At 35.2% G+C, this 27,509-nt stretch overlaps 1 protein-coding gene across 4 annotated transcripts in view; it reads right to left on the reverse strand.

The window, feature by feature from the left end:
• LOC124356334 overlaps nucleotides 1-27,509 on the reverse strand; it is a 33,604-nt gene continuing 6,095 nt past the window's right edge. The window contains exons 1-3 of one of the 4 annotated variants that reach the window (XM_046807516.1): nucleotides 24,751-24,977; nucleotides 7,503-7,698; nucleotides 1-178 (exon numbers count right to left, since the gene is read on the reverse strand). In XM_046807516.1, coding sequence (XP_046663472.1) covers nucleotides 168-178; nucleotides 7,503-7,698; nucleotides 24,751-24,951 — 408 coding nt within the window. In that variant the 5' untranslated portion in view covers nucleotides 24,952-24,977 and the 3' untranslated portion in view covers nucleotides 1-167. Of the gene's footprint in view, nucleotides 179-240; nucleotides 334-429; nucleotides 486-7,502; nucleotides 7,699-24,750; nucleotides 24,978-27,509 lie in introns of those variants that run through there. The other 3 variants (XM_046807518.1, XM_046807517.1, XM_046807519.1) reach the window with 3 other exon arrangements.

Below are 27,509 nucleotides of genomic sequence, written 5' to 3' on the forward strand. Positions count from 1 at the left end.
ACAGACACATTACTCGTAATATATGCCGAACACACACAGGCCATGGCAGCTAGATGAGCGTTGTTTAGACTAAAGACAGCATAACGGTCCCTATCGGCGTCCCAGAGAAACTTGGCAGTAGACAGTTACGCTCTGTTGATGTTTCTCAACTATCTGTACCAAGCAGACTATCTTGTATCTGTGAACATACAGGCCATGCTTGTGAAATGAGCGTTGTTTAAGCTAAATACATCATAACGATCTCTATCGGAGTCCCAGAGAAACTTGGCAGTAGACAGGGGACGCTCTGTTTGATGTTTCTCAACTATCTGTACCAAGCAGACTATCTTGTATCTGTGAACATACAGGCCATGCTTGTGAAATGAGCGTTGTTTAAGCTAAATACATCATAACGATCTCTATCGGAGTCCCAGAGAAACTTGGCAATGGACAGGACGCTCCATTGATGTTTCTCAACTATCTGTACCAAGCAGACTATCTTGTATCTGTGAACATACAGGAGAGAGAGAGAGAGAGAGAGAGGGGGGGGGAGAGAGGGAGAGGGAGAGAGAGGGAGAGAGAGAGGGAGAGAGAGAGAGAGAGAGAGAGAGTGTGTTAAAACAAAAACACTGCACATAAAAAACTAATAATTACCACACAACGAAAATTTTTACAATATAGTTATCAAAGAATTATATTTAATATATTAATGATATCAATTTACGATTCATCTATTAAATATATATTATCAACTATAATTAATATTATAAGATCTTGGTTCAGGCTGTTTTAGTTATATCTTAATTTAAAATTTTGCTTAAGTCTTTTTGTGAAAGATAGCTTCACCAGATGCTTGTTTAATATCATTATCTAGGGTATTCATTAATCTAATTGACTTAACATGAAAAGAATTCGTATAAAACACAGTTCTATGTATAGGATATTGTAAAAGTTGTATTTCCTAGTCTAGTCTGCCTAGAATGTACATTTTGCATGGTTATGTATTTTCAAACAGATATTCAGGTTTTCTTTTAGCTACCAATTTATACATTAAAGACAAGACACTGTATTCTAACCTTTCATTTATTTTTAACCATCCTAACAATTTATAATATGGTGTAACGTGTTCATTTATTTTTAAATAAAAAAATATACCGTATGCACGCATTTTGTGCTCTTTGAAGTTCGTTTATTTCATTATTCTTTAAATCGCACATGGCTGCACAAACATAATCTATAAATGGAAAAACCAATGTAGAAATCAGCCGCTTTTTTATTTCAATTGACGGCTTGAAACACATCTTTTTAAATTGATATATACATTGGAAAAACCTTTTTTAACTATATAGTTAACTTGATCAGACCACTTAAAATTATTACTTAATCTTAAACCTAAATTAACAACACATTTCTCATAATTTAATGATTCCTCATTAATTTTTTACTGACACTATATTATTAAAATCAATTATATTTAAAATTCGTGAATATCCAATAATTATAGGTTTACATTTTGATACATTAAGATGTAAACCATGATTCATACACCATCTATACAAAACTTTTAAATCTTCGTTAATTAATTCAACAGCAGCATTATTAATATTGTCACAATTACTATGAATATAAAGCTGCATATCATCAGCGTACAACATGGTTTTACTAAACACTACCGAATCTCCTATTCTATTAATATAAATGGAAAACAACATTGCTGATAAATAGACCCTTGGGGTACACCGACACTATTCAATTTCCAATCCGAAAAATTGCCTTCAGCTGTTTTGACCCTTTGGTATCTGTCACAAAGATAAGCACCAAACCACTCGATTGCATCAAAACTAAAAAGAGAGAGAGAGAGAGAGAGAGAGAGAGAGAGAGAGAGAGAGAGAGAGAGAGAGGAGACGTGCTGGGGCCGAAGCCCCTCGTTCCCACCTCCACCCATGACACAAGTTTGTGACTTATTTGCCAGGCCTCTTGCCTTCTCCTCTTCTTTCTTCTCTTCGGGCTTCGGCCACATCCTCTTCTCGACACTCTTCCTTGTGTCTAGCCTAACAGCACGTCTCCCCTCATCTCCACCGCCCCTGTGCGATGAAAATCATCGGGATACTAATTTCTCTTTCCCAAGCTTTCAAACTGTGTTTCCCTCTCTTTTTATTCCAATCCTTCTTGTCGTGGTTCTGAGCTCTTTAATAGTCTCTTCATCATCGAAGTCAAAGTTGCCTCTTCTCCATTGTAGATGCTTCGATGTCATCATCTGCCTGAGGTCTCTTCTTTCCTCCTCACACTCCATGAGCACATGGTTTGCGGTCTCCAGCTCTCCGCACTCACACCTCTCCTCCTCCACCAGGTTAAACCTCTTGAGGTTCGCCTTGAAATTTCCGTGACCAGTGACGAACTGTGTCAGGTAATGATCCATGTCCCTCTTCTGCTGCAGTCTCCTTCTGATGTCCGGCATGTATTCGAAGGTCTCCCTACCTTTTTCGGTATCCTGCCAACGCCTCTGCCATTCTTCCAAAGTCTCTTCCCGTCTCGCTGCATTGCTCTCAGCGGCGACCCTTCCTTCTTCCTTATCCTCCCACCTCTTCACCTTCTCTTCTATTTGCAGGTCTATCAGCCAACTGTTGTGTACTCTGTCCTCTGACTATCAGCAGTGCGTCGTCAGCATATGCAGTGATTGTTGCTCCTTCCCCTAGATCCAATCTCAGTAGGCTGTCGAACATCACATTCCACAGGAGTGGTCCAACAACTGATCGCTGTGGTCACCCTCGAGTCATCCTCTTCCCTGCTTCTCCATTTTCTACCCTGAGTAACACATCTCTACCTTGGAAGTAATCTCTAATTAGGCAATACAAGCTCCTCGAACAATTCCACATCCTTAGTACCCTTAAGATTTCTGGCCACCACGCTGAGTCGAATGCACCCGCTATGTCCAGAGAGACGGCCAGCACGTATTTCTCTACGGTCTCCTCCACATCCCTCTTCAATTTCATCAACGCATCCCACTGTTCCTCTTCCCTCCCTAAATCCGAACTGCCTATCACTTAACAAGTTTTCTTCGCTGAGCCATCTTTTCATTCTTGCTACTATCAACTTTTCGCCTAACTTTCCAAAGACTGAAAGCAGTGTCACTGGTCTGTACGATTTCACCTCACTGGGATTCTTGTCCTTATTTTTCATGAATATCTTTACCACTCCTTTTTTCCACACTGATGGGAATCTTCCTTCTGCCAACATCCTATTGTATAGGATGAGCAGATGCCCTTTTATCCTTCCGTACATCCTCTTTACTACCTCTATCTTCACACCATCGTGCCCAGGAGCCTTTCTCGTTCTTCATTTGCTTTACTGCCGCATCCAAACTCCTCTTCTGAAAATTCTGGTTCCTCCAACCCCTTGCTAACTAGTTCCATTTGTGCTCTTACAGTTCTTTGATCATTAGTATCCTCGTCCTGATTGTCATCTGGCAACAGACCTTGCAGTATTACTCTCAGCGTCTCCTATATCGTCGTCGTGAAACTTCCATCCTCCTTCTTCATACTGACCAATGTTGTTTCTTTCTTTGATCTTTCCATAATGATCCTGTAGGCCTTCCCCCAAGAGTCCTTTTCACCGTCTTCATCCAGAAGCTTCTGCCACGCATTCCTCTTTTCCTTCCTGATTTCCCATACATAAGTTGTCCTCGCTGTGACATAAATCTCTTCTGTTCTCCTGATTTCCGTGTCCTTCTCCATCTTTTACCATATCTCTCATCCTTAGCCTCATCTCAATTATTGTTTCTGTCCACCAATGCGCCTTCTTTTGACCTTTCCTCGACTTGGGCAACCGTCCTCGTCCATCATCACCCTTTTGATCACATCTTGAAGCTCCTGAGCACATAACTTTGCTTCTTTTTCCTTCCCACTGCAGCCCCTCAACCTCCTCAACCTGAACTCCATCAAATCTCACCCAGTCAACCTCTATTAGGTTCCACGATCCTTCAGACATCTCATTTCTGTAAGTTCTTCCAACCTCCCTTTCCTTCATTTCAAACTTTATAAAGTCGATGGTCGCTCAGTGACTCTTCTTCAACTTCCCAGTTTACAATTTTTTCTCGTTACGTCCCTCGTTCCTAGAGTAACATCGATGTTTGAAGATCCTCCTGTTCTCGAAGGTTGTCCAACGGCTCCACCGGTTTACTATCTCTAAAACTCACAGGCTTCCACCATTTCCTCTACTTTCTTCCCCTCTCCTATCCGTCCTGTCACTCCACCACAACCTGGATCTTGCGTTTAAGTCACCACCGATGATGACTCCTTTTCTCCTGCTCTTCCGGATGATCTCCACTATTTTTCTCAGATTGACCGTCAATTCCCTCTGACGGCCGACAGTATAAGCTGACAACCTTCAGTGACTTCCTTCCTCTTTCCAGCATCACACTCACGCAAGTATTATCAGATTTCTCGGGGCGACTAGCATGGCATCGATCGATCGAATCTTCCAATACCACAATAGCATTTCCTACCTCAACTCCTGCTCCCCTTTCAAAAAAAACCACCTCCCTCCGCATCCATTAATCTGCCCATCTTTCACATAAGGCTCCTGTACGAGCAAACACCTCAAGACCCTTCTGCCGGCTAAACTCTCACCATTTCCTCCATAGTTATTCTTCCTCTTCCCACATTTATCTGTCCCAGTTTATATTCCATAGTCGATCGTTTTCATTTTACCTCTTTACTGCTTTTCTCATACGCTGGGCATCCTCTCCAGCTTGCGGGGTGTCTCGCATCTAGCCTGCCTTCTTTGCTGCAATTTGCACACCTGGCCTCCTCCTTTTTTGTATTCTTACAGTCTTTGAAGACATGCTCCTTCGCGCAGTGCGAACAACTTGGCTAGTCATTTGTGCAAAACTTTGCCACATGCCCAAAACCTTTGACACTTGTAGCACCGTGCTAAATCCACATAATCTTTAAATTATGCAGCTTTCCCCACTCAATGTATACCCTACACCTTCCTCCTCAGCCCAGTTCCTCACCCTCACTGAGCATTCGACTACCATATGGTTCCTCTTAACTTCGTTTCTCCTTTCAGCTTTTTCCTGGTATTTGTGCTTCACCGTGAATTCTGTGAAGCAATTCCGTGAAGTCCTGTTCCTCAATCTCACTTCCCTGCATATTCCGCTTATAGATCTCTGCCTTAACTGCCTCATTACTTAATGCCGGATTAATATCGTACACCAGTACCATGGGATTCTTCTTTGTCGGCTTTTCTAACTGCCATACCCGCACTTTCAGCGCATCACTTTTCAGGAGGTTTTCCACCCCTTCCTCAGATTCTGACTCTATTATAACTCCGTTTCGGATCATTCTCAGTCTTCTAACCTTAAGCCCTATTTCTGAAGGCTTCACAAGCTCCTTCAACTTCCTTTTTATCTCCTCACTTTCCTTATTTTCCTACTTTACTACGACCAACTTTGGTACTGGCAGCACTGGGCCCTTCACCCCCGTGATCTTAGGCACTTCCTTTCTTCCCAGGGCCTGAGCAAAGATAGCCTGATTCCTTGCTTCGTTCCCTTCTTGCCCCACTTTAAATTCTTCCCTGACTGCTGTCCTCAGGATCTGCACCATCCTACCACCTTCTTCCTCCACCCTAGCCCCTAAGACTGCTCTTTCTTCCCTCGCCAATACTATCTGCTCTTGGGACTTCATCCATGTACTCCTCAACTTGCTGGCATAGCTTTTCTTTACCATCTTTACAATCTGTGGCAGTTTAAACCAGTTTCGCATCTTCCTTAATGTCTTTCCAAGGATTTCCAGGGGGTCTAGCCAAGATGCAGTTCATCGTCATAATCACTTCCTTCAGGGTCTTCATATTCTGTTTCCTCAACTTTCCTACTTTTCGCTTTATTCCCCCCATAATTTGGGCTCCACCTGGTCCTCTTTTTAGAAGTGTCTGTTTCTGACTCTGATTCCATCTGACTACTGGCTGCCGAGTCCGCGTCTCCCCTGACAGTTCTGCTCAGTTTTCTCTCCTTGTATTGCCTTTCTAAGAACTCCTTTTTCCGCCTCTACCTCCTCCTCTCTCCCCTCCGATACCACTCCATCACCCTCACCTTTTCTCTCAGTCCTTGTACCAGCCATATTCGTGTCCGAAAATTCAGTTTGTTTGTTGTTTTGTTTGTTGTCTCCCATACTATTCCCACGAGTATTGAGGTCCTATACGTCCATCAACGCAGAGCCTCTTGCGCTGACAAGCCTACATACAAGGGGAGGACAGCAGGTATCCAGCGCATCTACTGCTCGTGATGCAGAGAGAGAGAGAGAGAATGAAATTTGTCCACCGTAATAGGCTTCGCTAAATTGCAGCCAATAAACACCTGTCTCGCAAACAACAAATAATAAAATAATAAATTATACTGCACATGTTATATATGCCTAACAACAATAATAATAATATACAATAAATAGAATTTTAAATTTTGTTGTAATTTGAACACAATGTACGAGTAGGCCTAACATACGCATACCTGACGTAAGCATACAAAATAAAATACAAACAGGAGCAGATTTTGAATAATATTTGGAGAGGGTCACAACCGGGGGACCTGGGTTATGGAATGGACTACCCATTATGCAATGGCGTATTCCGGAGCCCTCCCCTGGAAAATAAAAATATACACATTTTTACGAATTTCTTAGTCCAAAATTTACTGTTATATAACACAAACAAATCAATGTATATTTTTTTAATATTTGAGAAGTCCTGTGACCCCTCCACTTTGATCACCACTAGATGTAAACTTGGTTGTAGAAAGGAGTATGGACAATTTTTATTTAAGAATTTCATGAGATCGTAGACAGGCCATTTCTTGACATTGGCTGGTTCGCAAAGCCTATCACTGCAGGGGTAGGAAAATATTTATTTCTGTTTGTCTGGTCGCACGAACAGACCTATAGGACTTGAATCTTTTCATGAAGCTTCTTTTCTTATATAGGCAGCATCCAGTTTGATAATAATGCATGTCACTTCATTAGACTTGGCAGAGGGTTAGCGATACTTTAGTCTTATGGGTAACCACGATGGCAACGAGAACATCCCAGGATAAATACATTTGTAATCAAACTGAGTATGATTCAATAACATTTTAACATGTAACATAGTAAGACCCATAAGATAACGCTAGAAAGATTTCGTCTGTAAACTTTAAATTTTTCATGACACTTCATTTCTACATAGACAAGAATGGGTGCATGTCCATGGGCAAAGTGTCATTAAAGCCTTAATTAAAAGATACGTCAGGAAACACCCAGGAAGATTTCTGAGCGGTGGTATAAAGTCAATAAATTTAAAATTCGTATAGCTTTAAACTGTCATTGAATAACTTATCGACGGGTAAAAAAAACCATCTCGGAATTGTAATTAAAAAGACACCATGAAAGAATTTGTGAAACAAGTAAATCAATCAACAATAACGAGAACTAAAAATGTCTTAATTACATTTTCAATTAAAATAATGTATGTATTGACTCTGATTTCTGTGTTACCTGTCGAAGTTGAGCTGTTTGACCTTGGAACGGATCTCGCCCGCGATGTTTGACCCCCAACTTGCTGATGTTGTTGGGCTCGTAGTGGGCCTCTGCCAGGTCCCGGTGTGAGGATCTCTCTCAGCAATGGCCTCACGCTCTCTGCATTGAAGGGCCGCTTGGCCTCAAGCCGGTAGGTGTTCATGTAGCGAGCCACCTGTAAACGCAACAGCTGATGACACAGTTGTCGGGCATCGATCCACAGCCCTCACTAGGGTCGCCGTGTCACCCCGTCCCGGCACCTCCTGCTACTGAACGTCGCAAATGTGGCGAATAACGACTGTTTAATAATTAGTTTATTGTAAATATCTAAACTATGCATTCATCTTGCAGGGTATTATACATACTTACAGATTGCATGGTAGCAATCTATATTCGCATGAGATACAGTACCATTTGTTCTCATTACATTTTGGAATTATGGCTATAAAAGTATAGTCACACATTTTAATTGCCCACCGGTTACTAAATAAAAGATTATATCTATCCAACCACTAATAACTGGCAGATAGAGAACAATAAAAAGAACAATAAAAAGCAATCTTTGCGGCAAAAGAAAACTAGCGGCAAATCAAGGAAAGCTTTAAGTTTTAGTTATTGATTCACTTTAGGCAAAATTCTTAAAATCATACTGTGGCCATGTATTGATTTATGGGGTTTTAATTGATCTATTACTTTATCTGTGCTGAAAGGAAGCAAATACTTGAGTAAAACACTAGTAAAAGCCTGCTACTTTCAAATCTTGACAGCAAATATTGTTTTAATGGACTCTGAATACAACATTAGTCATAAAATATCTTGAGGAAACCGATTACAACTCCGATATTCAATGGATTTGAATAAATGTAACGGAACTTTTAATGTGACTAATTAAAGTGTGTTTGGGGTAGTAAGGACTCTTCATTTTAGCCCATAAGAACAATATTAAGCTTCATTACACTTTTACAACCGTATTTTCAGTCTTAGGATTATGGGGAATGTGACTAAAAATATACACTATCATCCAAACGATATGTTTAATGGCTACTCAAAAAAAAAACTCAAATTGTTTGTATTTTTTAATCGCAGAAATTATAGAAGAAAATGATTAAAAATACACAATCATCCAAACAATATTGTAAATGGCTACTAAGAAATCTCAAATAGTTGGTTTCACAGTATTTAAATATTAAAAACGTTAACACTTTACAAGAAAACTACAAGCGTTTGGATGCATGTTTACTATAACATTTAAATAAGACACTTTTATAATTATACGTCAAAAATACAGGCCTAAAAATTGTTTAACATTGTCCCTATGGAAAAAAACAAAAGGTCGTTTTACTATAACCGGCTGGCTCTAGATTACTTCTTTGGACCAAGACAACCTATATAGTACGGTGTTATTAACCTAAAAAAAGGCCTAACCTTGACATCCAAAAGTAAAAGTTTTATTCCAACTCCAAATTGTTCTATATAACACCCTCTTATTGTTTGGTAAAAAAGTTACACCATTTTGAGCGTTCGGGTTTGGGGGGGAGGGGGAGAAAAAGTAGGAAATGTAGTAGTTTTTTTAGTTTTTTGGAAATTGGTTCAAAACTAAGCTGTTTAGCACAAAGAGTGTTATATACAAAAATATTCTACATGAAATTTTAAACAAAAAATGTCCTATGCATATTCCCTGTAAAATTTACGGTTCATGAGTTGCAGACGGTGTAAAAATAAAAATGATATAATTTTTTAAGGTTTTTTTTTCCAAATAAAGCTATATATCGTAGAAATAAGTAAATGATTTAATTAAAGAGTAATAATATACTAAAGTATTATAGTCAAAAAGAGGCTAAGAGGCACCATAGAAGGTTGAAAAAGTAAAAATAATTGTTAGGAGAAACGTGGTAGTACAAGCAGGCGTGGCCGCCGTCATAGTGACCTTGGACCGCGGGCCGCAACCAATGGCGGTTGTCTTCTGCACCTGTTGTCTGCCCCCTCCATTCCACCCCCTCCTCACGCACTGTCACAGATCGATCGATATTCTTCTTCAGTCGTCTTAGGAGACAAGTTGAGTACGTTTGTGCGTGGTACTTCTAGTGCAGTTTTGCTGTACATTTTTTATGGTTGGTGTTTATAGTAACGTGCGAATTATGTGAAAATCACTTGAGATAGTGTGTTAGTTATGGCGGAGTGTGTGTTAAAACCTTTTAAGGACAAGGGTGGTGAAACTAATTACTCTGACTAGAAAGGCGGTGGACAAAATAATTCAGTGCAGTGAAATACGTAAAGATCGCCTCAAAGCCAAGTTCCTGCAGAAATGATTCGCTTCAAGTACATAGTAAGTGTTGACAAACCTATATATTACGTCCAAAACCACCTGAAATGGAAAAAGAACCTCCAGCAAAGATACCACGTGAATCATTTGATTTTAAAGCCTTTTGTTTTCTTTGTGGTCGCAAGTGTGTAGATGTATCTAAATGCAGGAATCCTGTTCAAAAGTGGAGCAGAAACTTGAACTGATTGAAAGCATCAGAAACGGAAGCAAATAACAGGCATGACAAGTGGGGAGATGAGGTAAAGTGTGAGGCTCTCTCAGGTTATAGATCTCGTAAGTTCTGATGGGAGGTACCACTGGCATTGTTATCAGACATTTCAAAAGCCAGGATCGTCACGGCCCGAAAAAGGAGTACCAACCAGTAAAGGTGGGTCTAGTGCTGATGCCAAAAGAGAAGACGCTTTTGAAAAGCTATGTGATTATTTGGAGGAAAACAATGAATGTCAATGATACGACTTTGAAGAACTACAAAATATATTCCTTCGTCTGAGAGCCCTGAAGTTGAGCCATATACTGTCACACATTTCAAAAGAAAACTTATCCAGCGTTATGGTAATAGTTTAAATTTTGCAATTTTTACCAGGAAAAAGAAGTGTGATTCGTTTTTCTGGAGCATCAACTAATATTTTATCAGACAACTGGTATAAAAAATCGGAACTGTGATAATGAAGCTGAAGAGGAACTGAGATTGATCAAAAACTGCAGCAGCAAATTATTCGACGTGTGAGATAAAGTCCAAAAGTTTACGACTATTCCCAGTTTCCAACAATTGAAGATATTTGTAAAGGGGGATCTGAACTGGTACCTGAGTTGCTCAATGTCTTGATATAACTGAAATCATTCAGCCTACTTGTACAAGACAAACATCCGAGAAAATCCAGAGGGCAAAACAAATTATGGAAAGGAAAAAAAAAACAGCAATATGTCACAGTATAATACGCGCTGCTCGTCCAAGATCGTTTTTATCCCCAGCCCAACTTGGAACGGGTGTTTTGTTACACAGAAAATTTGGTTCGAAGGTCTTGATTGACACCCTGTGCAATATGGGTGTTTGTGTACCTTACCAGGAAGTGTTAAGATATGAGAGATCCGTCACTTGCCAAGAGAACACAAGAATAGAGAACGGTTATGTGCAATTCGTGTTCGATAATGCAGACTACAATGTTTTACACACTAGATGGTCATAACACCTTCCACGTCATGGGTGGAATTGCTTGAATTACACCTAAAACAGCTCTTCAGGTTGAGGAAAATGTACCTCGAAAGAATGTTGCTGCTCAAGCTGTTGAAAACAAAAGCCTGTTTGACTTGCAAACTTACAAAGCCCCGGCTACATCTGGATTATTCTAAAATAGTCGCTACAAACCTTGCTTCCCTAGAAGACAAACCATCACTTTCATACAAAAAATTCCTGCAGCCCCCCAGGAATTACTGTCCCTTATAATGTGTACTTGCAAAGATGAATGCGTTTTCGTAATTGTGAATGCAGAAGGAGTGGTCTAACTGCACTAGCATATGCAGCAATTGCTCAGGCCAAGCATGTGATAACATGGACAATAATAACATCTTAGACGACGAGCTAGAGGAGGAGGATAATGTGCTGGAGGATGAGTGAAGTTAATAAAGACATTGAACATTCCAAATTTGAAAGATATTTATGCTTAAGAAGTGAATTTATGTTGCAATGTTCGTAGAAGAAAGTTCAGGGTGGGTTTCTCCGTACCACAGGTTTATATGGGCTAGGCCTGTGGAAGCCTATTTTCCCTTAAAAAAAGAGTGCCCCTTGATAAGGTGGTGAGGTTGTTGTTCCTTCAAGGGCTTATCACTAACATACCACCGGCCACTGAAATAGCAAACATTCTTTTACGAAGCTTATTTAAAACAAAATTATCAAAACTACGAAAAAGTTAACATTTACACCATCTGTAACTCTTGAACCGTACAATTTAGAGTGATTATAAAAAGGACCATTCTTATTTAAAATGTAACGTAGAACATTTTTGTATATAACAATGTTTAGGATAAACCGCTTAGTTTTTGAAATATTTACGAAAAAACTAAAAAAAACTAGTGATTTTTTCAAATTCTCCCCCCCCTCACCACCAAACCGACGCTCAAAATGGTTTGTAACTTTTTACCATAGAAATAAGGGGACTATGTAGAGCAATTTGGTGTTGGAGGAAAACTTTTACTTTGGATGTTGAGGTTTAGGTCTAATTACACCGTATTAATATCAAGTTTGCAGTGTCTAGGACATTTCTATTAAGACAACGCACTGATGAACAGAAAGGCGAACAGAGAGTAGGACGGAATTGAAGGATAGTGATGACCTTGTAATCCCGGATTTAATACGGGTCCTCCTTGGACTATGAGAATCCTATGTACCAAGTTTTTAATCCCCTAGGACCTTTCTATAAAGTGTTATCACAAAATAATGGACATACATGCAGAGAGACTGATTGTTCTTTGACCTTTTGACCTCAAAATAAATAGCGTTCTTTCTTGGACTAATAGGAATATATGTACCAAGATTAAAGTCTTAGTATAGACGAGTTATGGACAAACAAAACGCATAACGATTCACTATTAAGAAGACCCTGTTGTCGGGCCCTTACTAATTGCAGAAATAACAGTGTTACTGCATTAAATGCTGTGAATGCTTTTCACATTAAAAAATCCTATCAACTCTGTTAAATAATTCAAACTTAAAATAAAATTATTGCAATTATCTGTAGAACCATTTTAGGCTTCAAAAAACTAAGCAGGTTAAACAGTCCTAATATGTTTTTTTTTTAAGGGGATACAATCTTTTCAAATAAAGATACGAGTTTAGTTCTTAGACACGTTCGGTGTCACGTCTAACATCTCAGTTTTCTGATTCATCAACGGAAACTTTGCTTACACAATTAACATTTTTGAAATAGTTCCACCTCGCTCTAGAATCAGTTAACGTTTTGGTTTTAACATTTGTTGAGTAAGATGACTCTTCATAGTGAGGCCGAAATATTTCGAGAATGTATAATTGACTAAACACTTTTCGCTGTTTTTATCACTTGCGGGACGTATGCCCAATCCAAACTCTACGTTGTTTATATTTTGCTTTAGTAAATAGTAGATTAGAATACGCTATAATTTCTTGGGGTGGAACGTATAGATCCACAATAAAACCTGTGGAAAACATTAAAAAATGGTATGTTAAATTAATTCTAAAGAGAAGATTAAGAGAACCATCTCATCCATGTTTTGTTTGTATGAATATTTTGCCGTTACGTTGTATTTATATATTTAAGGTTTTAAAAGCTTTTTATTTAATTAGTGGAAATTTACCATCAAATGTTAACTTTTTTAGACAAGGTCTTAGAAATGCTAGTAATTTTAAAGTTCCTAAACCTAATGTAACTTTTTATACAAAAACATTTAATTATACAGGACCAAGACTTTTTATTTTTAATAGGTTGCCGCAAAATATAAAAAATATTAGGTACAAAATTAAATAAATTCCTTAGAAGTGTTAAAACTTGGCTTTTAAGTATGGACAGAAGCGACGTTGAGTATCTGTTAACTATTATTCAATAAGTAATTTGTTTTTCTCTTATAGTGTATGTTACTGCGGTACGTAAATATGATAGTGTACTAAGTTTCTGTGAAATGCAGTACTCGTAGGCGTGCTTCAGTGTATAAAATAAAACCTTTATTACTTTTTATTTTGGTTTGGCGGTTTGTGGCAATGTTTAACCCTTTCCGGGCCAGGCGGCAATATATTGCCGCCATAGATCGTGTCTGAAAAGCGCCAGGCGGCAATATATTTTTTATTTTATTCTTTAAAAAATACGACATCAAATGATTAAAGTTTTATGTTTTTTTATTCCCTGGTATATTTGTAGATATTTAATATGAATATAATTTTTATTTTGGAGGTCTATGCATTTTTATTTCGTAATTGTCACGTGACATTATCAGGTGACTCGATCTATTGTTGTTAATTCTTTATGCTTTAGTGCAATCGTACCATTGTATGCTGGATTCTTCTTCATTATTTTATTTTGTGGTTGTAAATATTAGTAGTGTTACCTGCTTAGCTATTGTGTGTAGTAGTTACAATGACTGACAATTTGCGATCTCACGGGAGTGAAATTGTAAGTAGCATATTTGTAAATAGAAAAAGTGTAAATAAATTTCAAATAAAATTGTGTAAATATTTCTTGGTAAATAGTGTTTTTAACTGTATTGAAACTGCTTATGGATCCTACAATCATCTGTTTACCGGTACATCCGTAATGTGAATATTTATTTTAAGTTTCTTGCAGTTAAGAGTCAGTTGCTTTATCACTTGTTGCGAAGTACAATTATGCGTATTTATACAAAATGTGTCATAAAAAATTTATTTATGAGAGAGAAATAACACAAAATTTTGTATGGTTGTTCCTTTATAAATGTACAATATAATAACATAGCTTTCTACAGTAAAATTATTTTTCCTTTTTTAGTTATTTACGAAAAAAAATTTTTTTTTTTTATGTAATCCATTAAAACATTATTTTTTTAAAATGTTAAATTACTTAAAACTACATCTTTATATTTTTTTGTTGATAGTATATATCTATACGAGTAATTTGGTGCAACTTTTAGGTCATTCTCTAATGTTTATGAAAAGTTATAAATTTTAATCTAAGAGACTGCAAAATCGCCAATTTTAGCCTGGCACTTTTGACTAGTCACAAGGGGATAGATATGTGAAAAAATTTTGCAACATCTCATATTTGGTCCTGGCCCTGAAAGGGTTAAACATATATTTTCTTTAAAATAAGTATATTCTGTTTATTTTTAAATTCACGAAGGGTAAGTTTAAGTTTCGTTAATTCTGTTTGCTAAGCCATAACGAGTGTAACAAAAAATTAATTTATGGGATTAGAAGATATAGATAGTTATAGTGTCTGCTACCGCAAATGAACTCTTTATCTAAATAAACTTATCTGATGGAATTCCTCATCAGGCTTTGCCTTTGGGACCCTATTTTCCTAATAAAATAATATTTGATTTGTCATAATAGAATTTTATATTATGTTAGTATACATTTGTAATACGCATATGATTTTGTCTTGCTACTCATATTTGTGTTTTTTTAGGAATTAAATTATTTATTCATTTATTTATTTCATTTTTTAGTTACCAAGGTAATAAAAAAAAGAAAGATTGTGCTAAATTTGAAGTCAATTTTTAAATCTGTTTAGAAAGTTTGTCTTGTTTAAAGTGTCTACGCACATCAACAAGAACACAGAGTTAGAGAGAGAATGGGTATTTCATGTATTTATGTGGTTATTAAGAACACGGCAGGGCCTTTTTCTTAAAACTGTGTCTTTGCTTGTCCGTCGGTTCGACTGTGCGATAGTTCTTTATTTATTTTTTATTTGACAAAAAATCAATTTTTACAACATGCAAATAAAGGAAAGATTACAATTCTTGATAGGAAGCTCCTAGAGATTTGAAACTTGTTATTATAGATTCATCTTAGTACATTAATTTTTATTTTGGGGTCTGTTAAAAGGGTAAATTTTTAAAGGGCAGTCCGTCTCTTTGTCTATCCGTCTGCCCTTTGTGTGATAACTTGGAATATAAAGGTCCTTGAGATTTGACATTTGGTGGTTAGGTTTATATTAGTCCTAAGAGAACTATATTGACTTTAGAGCCAAATTGTCAAATGACTGTCCGTCTGATAACTCTTTCGTTATGGACTGTCGAGCCAATCCAACCTTAGAAAAATCAAACTAATGAAATATACCATCGTTTTGCCATGACATTGCGCACTATTTCATCCTGTATAACAGGGTCATCCCAGCCACAAAAGTACTCCTGAGATAAGTGATGGTCATTAGAAAATGTCCCAAGCCTAGGATCCATTTCCGGATAATTTAAACAGAAAGGTCACGTGTCACAAGTGAGAACGGTAAACTATTTTTATTAGCACCAATGTCATAACTCAAATTTCTCTCTACAGTTTCTTGACATTTTGTTCATGCGCTAAGATTTACAGTAGTTAATACTGAAATAATGAAAGCTAGTGGAAAGGGGACCTTAAATCACAAATAGTTTAATAGAGCGGTCCCAATAACAATCTTTAAACTACATAGACATATTTGATTTATATTATCTCGGGAGTTTTAAATAAATTCATACAAACTATTAGCACAATCGTACAAAGTAGTTTTATATGACAGGCCCTTTTATAACCATCCAAAAGGACAACTCTTTCTGTATTGCTAAGGCTTCTCAATTTTAAAAGTAGAACTAAAAATCAGGTATTAGAAGTTGGAATAACTTAATTTAAATTCTATAGTTGCGGTGAGTAGACTTTATTACCAAATTACAGTACCTCAAATACAATAATAATACATGTGCAGTACGTATTTAAACGCTACTGATTACTTACACTTGAAATAATTACCTAAAGATAATGATACAGAACAACATTTAAAAGCTCATTTCAACTATGGGTTTATTTACCGGTACTCTTTGTAGCATACATCACATAATTGTTACGGCTCTTGGATAGTCGTGTAATGGAAGTTAAAAAACAGTTAAAGTACATACTATATTGTTATGTGAGAATCAAGTCAGTGAGTGAATGCTACCATGAGAACTACAACCGATTTTAAAAGTAAAACCTTGAAAATTCATAAACAAATACTGTTCAAAAAGCAGCTACCATTAGATTTTCGTTCTTACGTTTTATATAAATTTTCTGTGAAATAAGTCTATTGGGTATAAATAGATTTTTTTTGAGTTTATATTTATCAAATGGTGTGTTTATGTAGTTTACAAAATTGTTTTAAAAATTAAAATCGGTTTAAAATTAAGAGAAATTGGAGGAGAATAAATTTGGCCACAGAAGTTCTGCCATCCATCTAACCTTCTCCTGTATACGAGCGTATAGGAAGTGGGGACACGAGCGGGTTTCATGAAGCGAGACGGTGTGCCTCCTAGCATGATTCACATGCAAACCATATTGGCTTTAAATAATTTAAATACAACTATCATGTTAATAACATAAAACATCTATAATAGTGTTAACTTTACCATCGATCTTTGGACCACCGGTATGATTTGTATCGGCCCTGTTTACTACCCTCTCCTCCCGGGCCACAAATGTATACAGAGCGTTTTACGAACTCTCCGGAAATATTTTTAAAATTAGTTCTTCGAGTCAATACAAAAAGATGAAATCTAAAAATGGGATAGACATGCTTAGTTTACGGTAAGTCTGTCAAGTATGCATGATTCTTTTTCAGAAACCAATAAAGATGAAAACTAAAATTGGCCAATTTTTGGTAGTTTGATACCAAGATAAAAATTAATATCATATTATTATATCTCATTTAAAGATGGCGGAATGCTGAAGTTTTAAATCTCAATACCGTAAATAGTTAAACGATTGTGAAAATTGAAAAAAAAAAATTAAAAGAGTTGTTAAATCTAATTACATTTTGACACCTATATCGTCATTATTTGCACTTTTACTGCATCATGTACCGCGAATTATAACCGTTAAAAGATTTCATCTACAAATTTACTGACACATACATGTTTCTGATCTAGGCTTAGTAGCTCCACAGATGCTCTAAGAGCCATCACCAATTAATATTTATTTAATATAACACTCACTATGAGATGCTAATGACCGTATTATGTTATTTAATATTTCGTAAATATGCAAAAAAAGTTTTAAACTTCTGTTAAAGACTTTGAACCAACTGTCAGCTGCGAATTTAGAACCAACGCTTTCGGAACGACCCGTAAGCGTGTGGAATATACGAGTTACTGGACGCGTAGAACGAAGAATTGTTGAACGAGTACATACGACGGTACTAACCCATAACTACTGTAGAATTTACGTTAACCACTGAGAATCGGAAACGCGTTTTACTTGGCTTTTAGTAATTAAGTACAAGATTAAATAAAATCTTACCTTATTCATTTTGAGGATTTTGTTGAAATAACCTCAGGATTTTAAATTACAGAGTGTTACAGCCCTTAAAAGACTTATTCTTCCTATAAACACTGTTAAAACATTTCCTAGGTTCTAAAAGCTATACGGCCTCAAAGCTACCCTTAAAACCCGATATATTACTGTAACTACGCTAATTATCATATTTCAACAGTGGGATATGTGATAAGTATGTTCATTTTTAAGAGAAAACAAAACATATTAAAGTTTGTATGCTTCTTATAAAAGTGTGAAAGTGCTTTTTAAATTTTCGAATAAACGTTTTATCCATTCATTCCTCATGAATAATCTTGAAGTTTGGCTGTCTCTGTGGAGAGGACACCACATGGTACTACAACAGTATGTTAACTAACTGTTTGGACTATGTGCTCTAGATTCCGGTATACTTGTATGGGTTATACGTGTTAGTACAGTATCGCTTTATGGAATAAACAACTTTGTTCTCTTTACTTCGTCCTACGTCAAAGCGTTCTTGAGGTACCGTGTTGAGTTTTGAGTTGAAAGCTTTCTCACGATAACAAGCGTTATATTTCGTAATAATTAATATATAAAGTCTTCCAGTTCACACGGTGTCGAGACATTGCAGTTTACATTTGTTGTTTGAACTAAGGTTTTCACAGCGAATTAGAAATATTTCAAGAATTTGATTTTTCTCAAAGCAATGCGAACTAGAAAACATAGATGCTATGACAATGCATAGTTATGACAATGGCCACATAAGATTACGAATTAAAATACTTTGTAATGTTTCTAATTACTTTGTGCACGGAGCCGAGAAACAATGCTATATACTAACACTAACTTTCTGTTATGCAGCTCAGAAAGACGACACTTAACCTATTCGGTTCATAGGAAGATATCTTGTTTTGACTCTTATAACATACTACTGAGAGATCATATGGGTCTAGAAATAAACTTTGCAGAATCTAAAAATTCTAGCTGATGAAATATGACTGGAGAAAATTGTGATAGTTTTTTAGGTATGAGATGTGACTGATGCTAATTTTGAATCAGACTGTTATTTTGCATAGTGACAGTTTAATCTGTGCTACGGGTGCTAATCACAAAAAATACAATTAAAACAATCAAAAAGAAGTTCACTTTTGCTGGTTCAAAATACTCCTGTCTCAATTATTTCCTATCGCATTCCAAGTTCATGCATTTGCTTTTGGAACAATAATTTACTCATAGGCCATGAAACTCTTTGTTTACCAATACCCAATATCTAACCGTTTTTGCATGAAAATTCAAGAATAGTGATGTGTCCCCTAGAATAGCTGCTACTGAATATTCCCTCGGCTACCCTCAGCCGATTTTTATATTCAATCAGAGATTAGATGGTGATCATCACAGATAAACTTTTCTTAAAAATCGGCAAGGCAGTTGCAAATCAAATAGTAAGAAAATAACTTAGTCACTTTTTGCTGCAGCTATTCTTTAAGTATTTTGAAGATTGTCTCATAAGTATCACATTCATTTGAACTACTGACGTTAGTAGGACGAATAACTGCAGTTTCCAAAATGTGCCCAATGCAGATTACGGCTCACCTGTAACTGTTGGTTTTAAGGCACAAAGCACAAATCAACAAGAGGTTTTGTTTTCTTTGAGAAGTAAACGAATAGCTCCGCAAACGCGACGCATAGCTATGTTATTAGCTATGCTTATATTAGTTCCGACATCATACACACAAGAATGCCAGAGCTAATTTAAACTGCAGAATTCGTTAAAAATCCACAAGTCTTTTACGCTATCAAATAAGAAAGTCCAATCTATCTAGAAACTGATTGTAGCCAACAAGTCTACGCTTAATGCATTTGGCTGTATGGAAGCTTATTTCTAAAGATAAAAGATAGTGTTCTTTAGATAAAATGAATTCGTCTTTCCAGTTTTGGAAGGAAACATTAAATGAGGGCGAGACATCTGGAATAGACTACTGTAGAGTAATTGTAATGATTTTACTGTAAATAGTAAGACATTCATTAGTCTACGTTACTACGGGCTCCAAGAATTCCACAACAAGGCAAAATTAAGAATGATTTATTTTGCCATTCCCTGTAAACAGAGGTAATATTTTTGAAAAAACACTGCCATGAAAATGTTAAAAACAAATTTAAAAATGTGTGTACCAAATATTTTGTTTCTTCTACATTAAGAGTAATATATAACATGCAACACTTATTTAGCAGGAAATGTTCGTTAAAGATGCAGGAGATGTTTCGTTGCCAGTCAGTCGCCGTGGAGGAAGGACGTTTTTAATCAGTGCTCCCAGTTATCAAGATGTCTGATAAAGATTCCTGTTCTACCTGTAATGACCCTGAAGAAATTGATCTTGTGAAGTGCTCAATTAGTTTACTTTATCATTTTGAATGCGCTGAAGTGGAAGAAGATAATGGAGACGTTATGGAGTAAAAAGAAGAGATGCATGGAAATGCAAAAACTGCATTGCAAGTAAGTCACAGAATAAGGATACAAATTCTTCTCAGTAGTTAATTAGTGATTTGCACAAGATTTTCTTTCTAAAATGGAGGATACAATTATAAAACAGTTTACTGTCCATGAAAAAAATGTTGGCAAGCAATTAGAGGATTTAAAAGAATCTATAAATTTCATCTCTGCCCAGGTTGACAGCCTTGAAGGAAAATTAACTGAAGCTATAAACAAAATTAAAAATATTAGAAAAAAAAACAGGATGAAATTATGTCTGAAAATAAAAACTTGAAAAACGACATTAGTGTACTGCAATTAAAAGTTGAAAATTTGGAACAGTATGGTAGAAATAAAAATATTCTAATAGAAGGTGTCCCTGAAGCTGCTAATGAACAGATGGTAGATGTTATTAAACATATGTCAACCATAGTAGAGGAACCTACTGATTTTCATTACAGATATTCAGGCCATGCATCGTGTCCCTACCAAACGGAATAGGGTCCAAAACCTATTGTGGTACAGTTTTCTAACAGACAGAAACGTGATGCTGTGCTTAAGAAGGCTAAAGCTAAAAAAATCAAGTCAAACAACTTTGTGCGAAACAGTCCGGATACGAATGTTTATGTGAATGAACACCTCACTCCCTATTATAAAAATGTTCTATTTCATGCAAAAAAGCTCAAGCACCTGGGGTATGCGTATGTCTGGATGCTAAGATTTTTTTTGTTAGAAAGTCGGAAGGTATGCAGCGGCATCAAATATCAACACTGGCTGATTTAAGTAAGCTGGCCGGCCAGAACATTGAAAAATTATCTTTCGGCAGTTTTCAAAACAGATAGACTGTTTACGTGATTGACATATCGTAGATTAGCAGTAGAAGAGGATCAACAGTATTTTAATAGACATTAACATAATTTGTGTTAATATAAGGAGTGTAAGGAAACATTTTGATGAACTGGTGATTTATTTAAATTCAAACTAACATCAGATATGCACTATTAATTTTAACAGAGGTGTGGATCAAGTCTGGAGAGGAGAACCGGTATCAACTTCCAGGTTTTGACATGCCTTTTGCAGCCCAGGGCCTGATAACGCTGCAGGTGGAGTTGCTATCTACGTGGACTCTGCCCTGTCCTATTCCCACAACCTTCTACTTCTCAACACAGCTGAATTAATAAATGTAAACATTGATCTTAGTTTTGGAAATATTAATACTAAGCTTGCTGTCTATGGTATCTACCGCCAGTGTAAATTTCATTATAATAAATTTAAACATGTGAATTTAGAGGTCACTAGAGATCCTACGATTATTATTGGAAATTTTAATGTATGTACTTTACGTTAATAATGGTTCAGGGAAAAGACTATTTGAATTTAATAAGTTCCTATGGATTTGAAAACCTGGTTAAAGTTCCTATTAGAATTGTAAATACGTCTGTCTCTTCACTGGGCCATGTTTTAATGAGAAATTCGAGAGGATTATGTATAAAATTCAATGTAAATGACATAGGAATCACTGATCATTGTGCATTACATAACATGTATCTGGCGCACAGTGTAAAAGGTTATTGTTCTGGGTATGTAAGGGTACTAGACTATAATATATTACAAAGGCAATTATTGTTAGCTGATTGGAGTAATGTATATAATACTATAGATGTAAATGAATGTGTTGAAAATATTTTATGAAATATATAATTATTGCCATAATAATGCCAGTAGCCTAAAAGTGGTAAACAGTAAAAATAGGAAAAGATGTGAATGGGTAAATGATAACTTACTACGTTTGATAAACAGGAAAAATAAATTGTGTAAAATGTATGCGAAAGATAGAATGAAATTTATTTTTTAAATTCAGAATATAAAAAAATTATCAAAGGTTGTAACAAAGCAGATTAGGGAAACGAAGAGGAAGTATTATTCATCTTTGATAGGGGACTGCCATGGGGATACAAAAAAAATATTGGAGTGTGATAAAAAAGATTTTAAGGTCCAGGAAAGCAACACTAGATACGATAAGAAATAAATGGCACAATGCTTCACGTATCTGAAGATAATGCGTTTATTGTTGCCAATACTTTTAATGAGTATTTTGTAAATGCCGTCCAAGAGTTAAAGAGTAATGACTTCGGCAGTGATGTTTTCTTTTGAACATTATACAGATTATGAAATATATTTAAATAAATTTAGTATAAGTTACGATGAAGTTCTTGAGGCCTTAAAAATATGAAAAGTTAAACATAGTAAGTTTTTACTTCGTTGGTATATATTTATATTTCTGGTTTGCTTTTGTTACGTGGAGATGTTATAATATATATATATATATATTATATATATAATATTATATATATATATATATATATATATATATATATATATATATATTGTTATTGTTATTGTTTGTTCAAAGTAATTTTTTTGTTAAATAGATTTTAAGTTTGTTATATGTTATTGTTATTTATTTAAAGTTTATTGTTGTTGATTGGAAATAATGTTTTATATTATTGTTATTAATTCCTAGATTGTTTATAAAATGTTAATTATTGATACAAAATAGTTAAAAAATTGGTTTTGTTTATTTATAAATCTATAAATGTTTTATAAAGTCTAGGTGGATGATCTTGGTTAAAAATATAAAACTAATATATAATGAAGTGTGGTGAATAAATTGAAGTAAATAAATAGAAAGTAGAAGTTTATAGGAGAGTTAAATTAGGGAACACTATTGTAGATCCTGGTATGTATTTGGGTTATTAATAATGTCAGTGTTTATTTATGTCAGATTAGTGCTGTTGATAATATTAAGATTAATGTTTGTTAATGCAGTAATGTAACGAATTCCAAAATACTGGCTCATGAACAGTTTGCAATTATTGAACAATAATAATAATAATTTGTCATCCCGCACGCGCTTGAGCGCATGGGATAATGTAATGCCCATGTACGTAAATCAAATTTTTGTGAATAAAGCATTTTTGAACTTTGAACTTTGAAAGATTCACAATAAATATAAATTCTAACTAACCACTAATGTTATATACGGTATGAAATTATTATGTAAGAAGTCATAGTCTATACAGACGTAACATTTTCAAATACAATTATAAATGTATAAAGTATAACATGTTGAGAGAAACGAAATTATTGTTTTTAAAAAACAAAAAGGGATCTGTCATTACAGTAGAAAACAATAAACCATAGGAGAATTTCTGTGGTTAGCCATTATGTTGCAAATTTATTCTAGTTTCTGATAATATATGTTTTACTAATAGTTTATCGTATATATTATAGAAAATACATAAAATAGCTAAAATGGTAATGATGTTGAATAAGTGAGATTTTAAAAAATTTAGAAAGATTATCGTAAGAGCTCAATGTATTCATGTGTCATATGACAAGGACTATATGTCCTAGAAAAATGTATCTTTTTAATATTTTTATTCTTTGAACCTTTTTTACTAAAAACTATGCATTTGAGATTCTCCTGAGAACATCTAAAAAAACTCAAGCAATAACAACAATTACTCATACAATTATTTTTGCAGTTTAACCCTTACAGTGGCAGGAGTTTTTTTGGGAATACAGGGCAAAATGGTTAGGGATGGTTGGGTTAACGCTCTACATCGGCGTTAACTCAAAACTCAGATTCAGTTTTAGCACCTCGGGTACAGTTATTAAAAAGTCGTAACTTTGTTATCAATTGGCCATTTATAATAATATTGTGTTTAGGGTTTTTTATAAAACACGTATATTAACATTTGTTATACGCAAAAACCTTTTAACGTATAAAGAAAATTAAAAATAAAATCATACTTTGTATTTTAAAAATAATTTTCAGGCTCAACGCTTAAAGAAAAAAAATCTCACACTCAATGAAACCGAGCTTCACTAAAAGAACACTTTATTTAGAACATATCTTCAATGTTTATCAAGTTATTTGTAAAAAGAAAAAAATATTATAACTCTTTTTAATCACATAATTGCGTCTGGGTTATTGTTGACTATAATCACTGCTACTGATTGATCAGTTATGGCTTATGCATTAAAAAACAGAATGAACGTTTATTTTTAATGTGGGTTAACATAAAATACGCTTTAGATATGAAATCTCATATTTTTAGTAAATTTTCATTGAAACGTGTGGTAAACCGGAAATTGGCACTGAAAGGACCAACAAACTCACACCACATTTTCCGTTAGGATAAATTATTTGTTGAATACCTTTTCCGTGCAACTACTGCTCTCTGCATTAAACTTTGTTAAAATTTGTATTTGCTTTTCTATTTTTTTAAACTAGTTCAATACGTTTTATACTTACCAAATTGTTAACTTATTAACACGACACGACACGCAAATTACAGAATCTTTGACTGGACACTATGCCTCGCAAACCCACGATCCGCTGTGGGATGAATATAAGATTCGAATATACTAAGATACAATTCGGTGTTGACACGAACAGGTTTTAACTCACATCTTTGGAGGACCCCTCCTCTTCTACACTGGCTGGAAGTGGCGCAACAGGACGTCGCTTGGTCCATGCCGATGCAGAAGCGATACTCAGAGCGGGGAAATTCATGTCCGACTGATAAATAGAAGCCCAAAGAAACAATAAGAGAGGAAGGTGGCGTGTTGGGCAAAGTGTTGTGCTAGGCACTATGATTGACACCAACATGCATCGCGCCTGCCTTCACGTGAGCACAGAAATGTTAGCTAGCGTGTCTGAAACTGTGCTACAGAGTCCACCGAGAAAATATGATGGCCCTTCAGCAATCACCGCCATGCCATGCGACAATCTAGGCTCGAGCTGGGAAGGGGAAATATATGACAGTCCAAACGAAGACCTGTCATTCTTAGCCGTAGTTTGTTAAATATGAGACACTAAATTATTCTTTTTGAACTGGAATCAATATACCATCTAGAACTTATCAAGTTAACTTTAGCATGCTTGGTTATGTCTGCCATTTCCGTAAAGTTTACTATTAGTTTTAAACTAAAACTTCCATAACTAAATTAAAACTTTTACTCTCAGGAATACATTATTGTTGTCCTCTAATTGTCCGATACTACCTTTAGTCGGTTTACATTTATGATAGTTTTTTCTACATGTTTTGTAATAACAAAATCAATGCATAATTGCAAATGAGCTAAATGTGAATCATCAGTAATATGTACAACAATGGACCAAAAAAATACACTTTAGTTAAGGAAAAGTAATACTATTATAATTCCGTTCTACAACTTGCGGGCTTTTTCGTAAATAAAAAACATTTTCTAGTTTCTTACAATTCAGCCGAAAATATGGGTGCGAATTATTAATTTATGAATAATAAATCATTTTAATTTTTGTCAAACCTTTACACTACACTTTCTACTCCATTTACAGTTTCCTCTTTCTCTTATTATCCAACAAAGAAACATACATACTAATAAACCTTTACGAAGTAATTCCTATAATATAGTTTTAAAGGTACAGTGTGTATTTCATATCAAATTGCAAGAACAGTCCTTTCGTGCACATTTTTCAAAAGTACAGTATATTAAATTGCAATGATAAACTATCAACTTATTACAACTATTAAATTATATTGGTATTTAAAATACTGTACGCACTACAATTTATCTTTGCTAATATCACATAAATATTTTCTGCCATTTTGTAACCCAGTGAATCTGATTATAAGGTATCTGTTATAAGGTAATAAAAACAGTCACTTTATAGACCCAGTTGATTCTAACGAAAGTAGCAATACATACACGCTCATTCTTCTCTGGGAAAATCGTTCAAATTTGGTTTGATTGTATTTATTTTGTATATATTTGTGTTTTTATTTGTTAAAGAGTGAAAAATGAATCATGTAAAGTCAGTGCGTTAATTTAGTTTCAATTTTTAACATTCCTTGGTTTGATATATTCCATTTATTTTTTTGTGAAGGACGTGTTTCTTTGTTTATATTTCTTCCATTACATTTCCTCATTTAGAAAGAACTTTACCTTATTAGAACTATATCAGCACAAATCATCGGAAGGGTACATTTCTGATAACGAATTAGATATTTGGCAAAGTCAAGAAACACAAAAAGAAATATTACTTTTTCACCAGACCATGGACTCAAGGGCCATTATTTAAGTAACGTTACCGAGCAAAGAAATTATGAACACATTCAACTCAGAAATAGGTATGGATACTTTCATAGCCATCCTCTAATAAAAAATTCGATGAATGAAGATATAGTCACTGACAACCTAATAAAAGATTCAAAGCCACCCCCCCTTCCCACATATTTTTGCCACGAGCCGTAGATTCAATGATAAGTAAAACTGAATACTCGTACAAGTGTCTCAATCGAGACGGAATTAAACTTGTTTTCCATCTTTTCCTGCAAATAGTCAAAGGACTCACAGACTTTAACGTCAGTCTCAATACTTGCCAATACTTGCAAGAACGAGCGTTTAGGGTTGTGCTGAAGAACAAGCATTACTCTACTTCTATTGAAGACCTAAAAATAGAAATATAAGAAAAAGTCAGAAATCTTATCAATGTAAGAAACAGAGTCACAAGGAAACTAATGTCTCTCTTTTCTTTAGTGATTTGTAGTCGTGCAATCGTAATAAATATTTTAATTTCAGTATTTACTAAACGCTAAAGTTTTATTTGAACCTGCTAATAAAAATAAAAAAGTTGTTCCATGCAAACGTTACCAAAGTTATGGACATACTAAATCATATTCCAAAAATACATTTCTTTGTGTTAAATGTTCCAAGGATCATGATACAAAGGTTTGTAATAATCCTTCAACAGTACCCCCTTCTTGTGTTGTGTGCTCCGATGAGCATCAAGTTAACTACAAAGGTTGTATAAAGAAATACAAAACAAACAATTCCCTCCCCTTAGAAAGAAGACTTTTGTAACCAACTAGGATAATTCTAGACGAAACAACCAGTCATAACATAATGTTAAGCAAAACCAGTCCTCTCAAAATAGTTTAGTCACTGAAGGATTAACCTTCGCTCAAGCTGTATAGAACAATCACATAAATGAGTTTTTCCTTGAAGGGAACAAGAATCTAATGGACACATACATGAATCTAAAAGTTTATCCAGCAAAATTCGAAAATCATTTGAACGATTCGAAAATATTTTATCTAAACAGGCAGCACAGATTAGTATGTTACTTAATACGCTGACTACTATTGTTTCTCGTCTAAAATAAATATTCCTTTCAAAATCGCT

Source organism: Homalodisca vitripennis, chromosome 2, assembly GCF_021130785.1.
Source record: "Homalodisca vitripennis isolate AUS2020 chromosome 2, UT_GWSS_2.1, whole genome shotgun sequence".
In the NCBI taxonomy this organism is placed as follows: Eukaryota; Metazoa; Arthropoda; class Insecta; order Hemiptera; family Cicadellidae; genus Homalodisca; species Homalodisca vitripennis.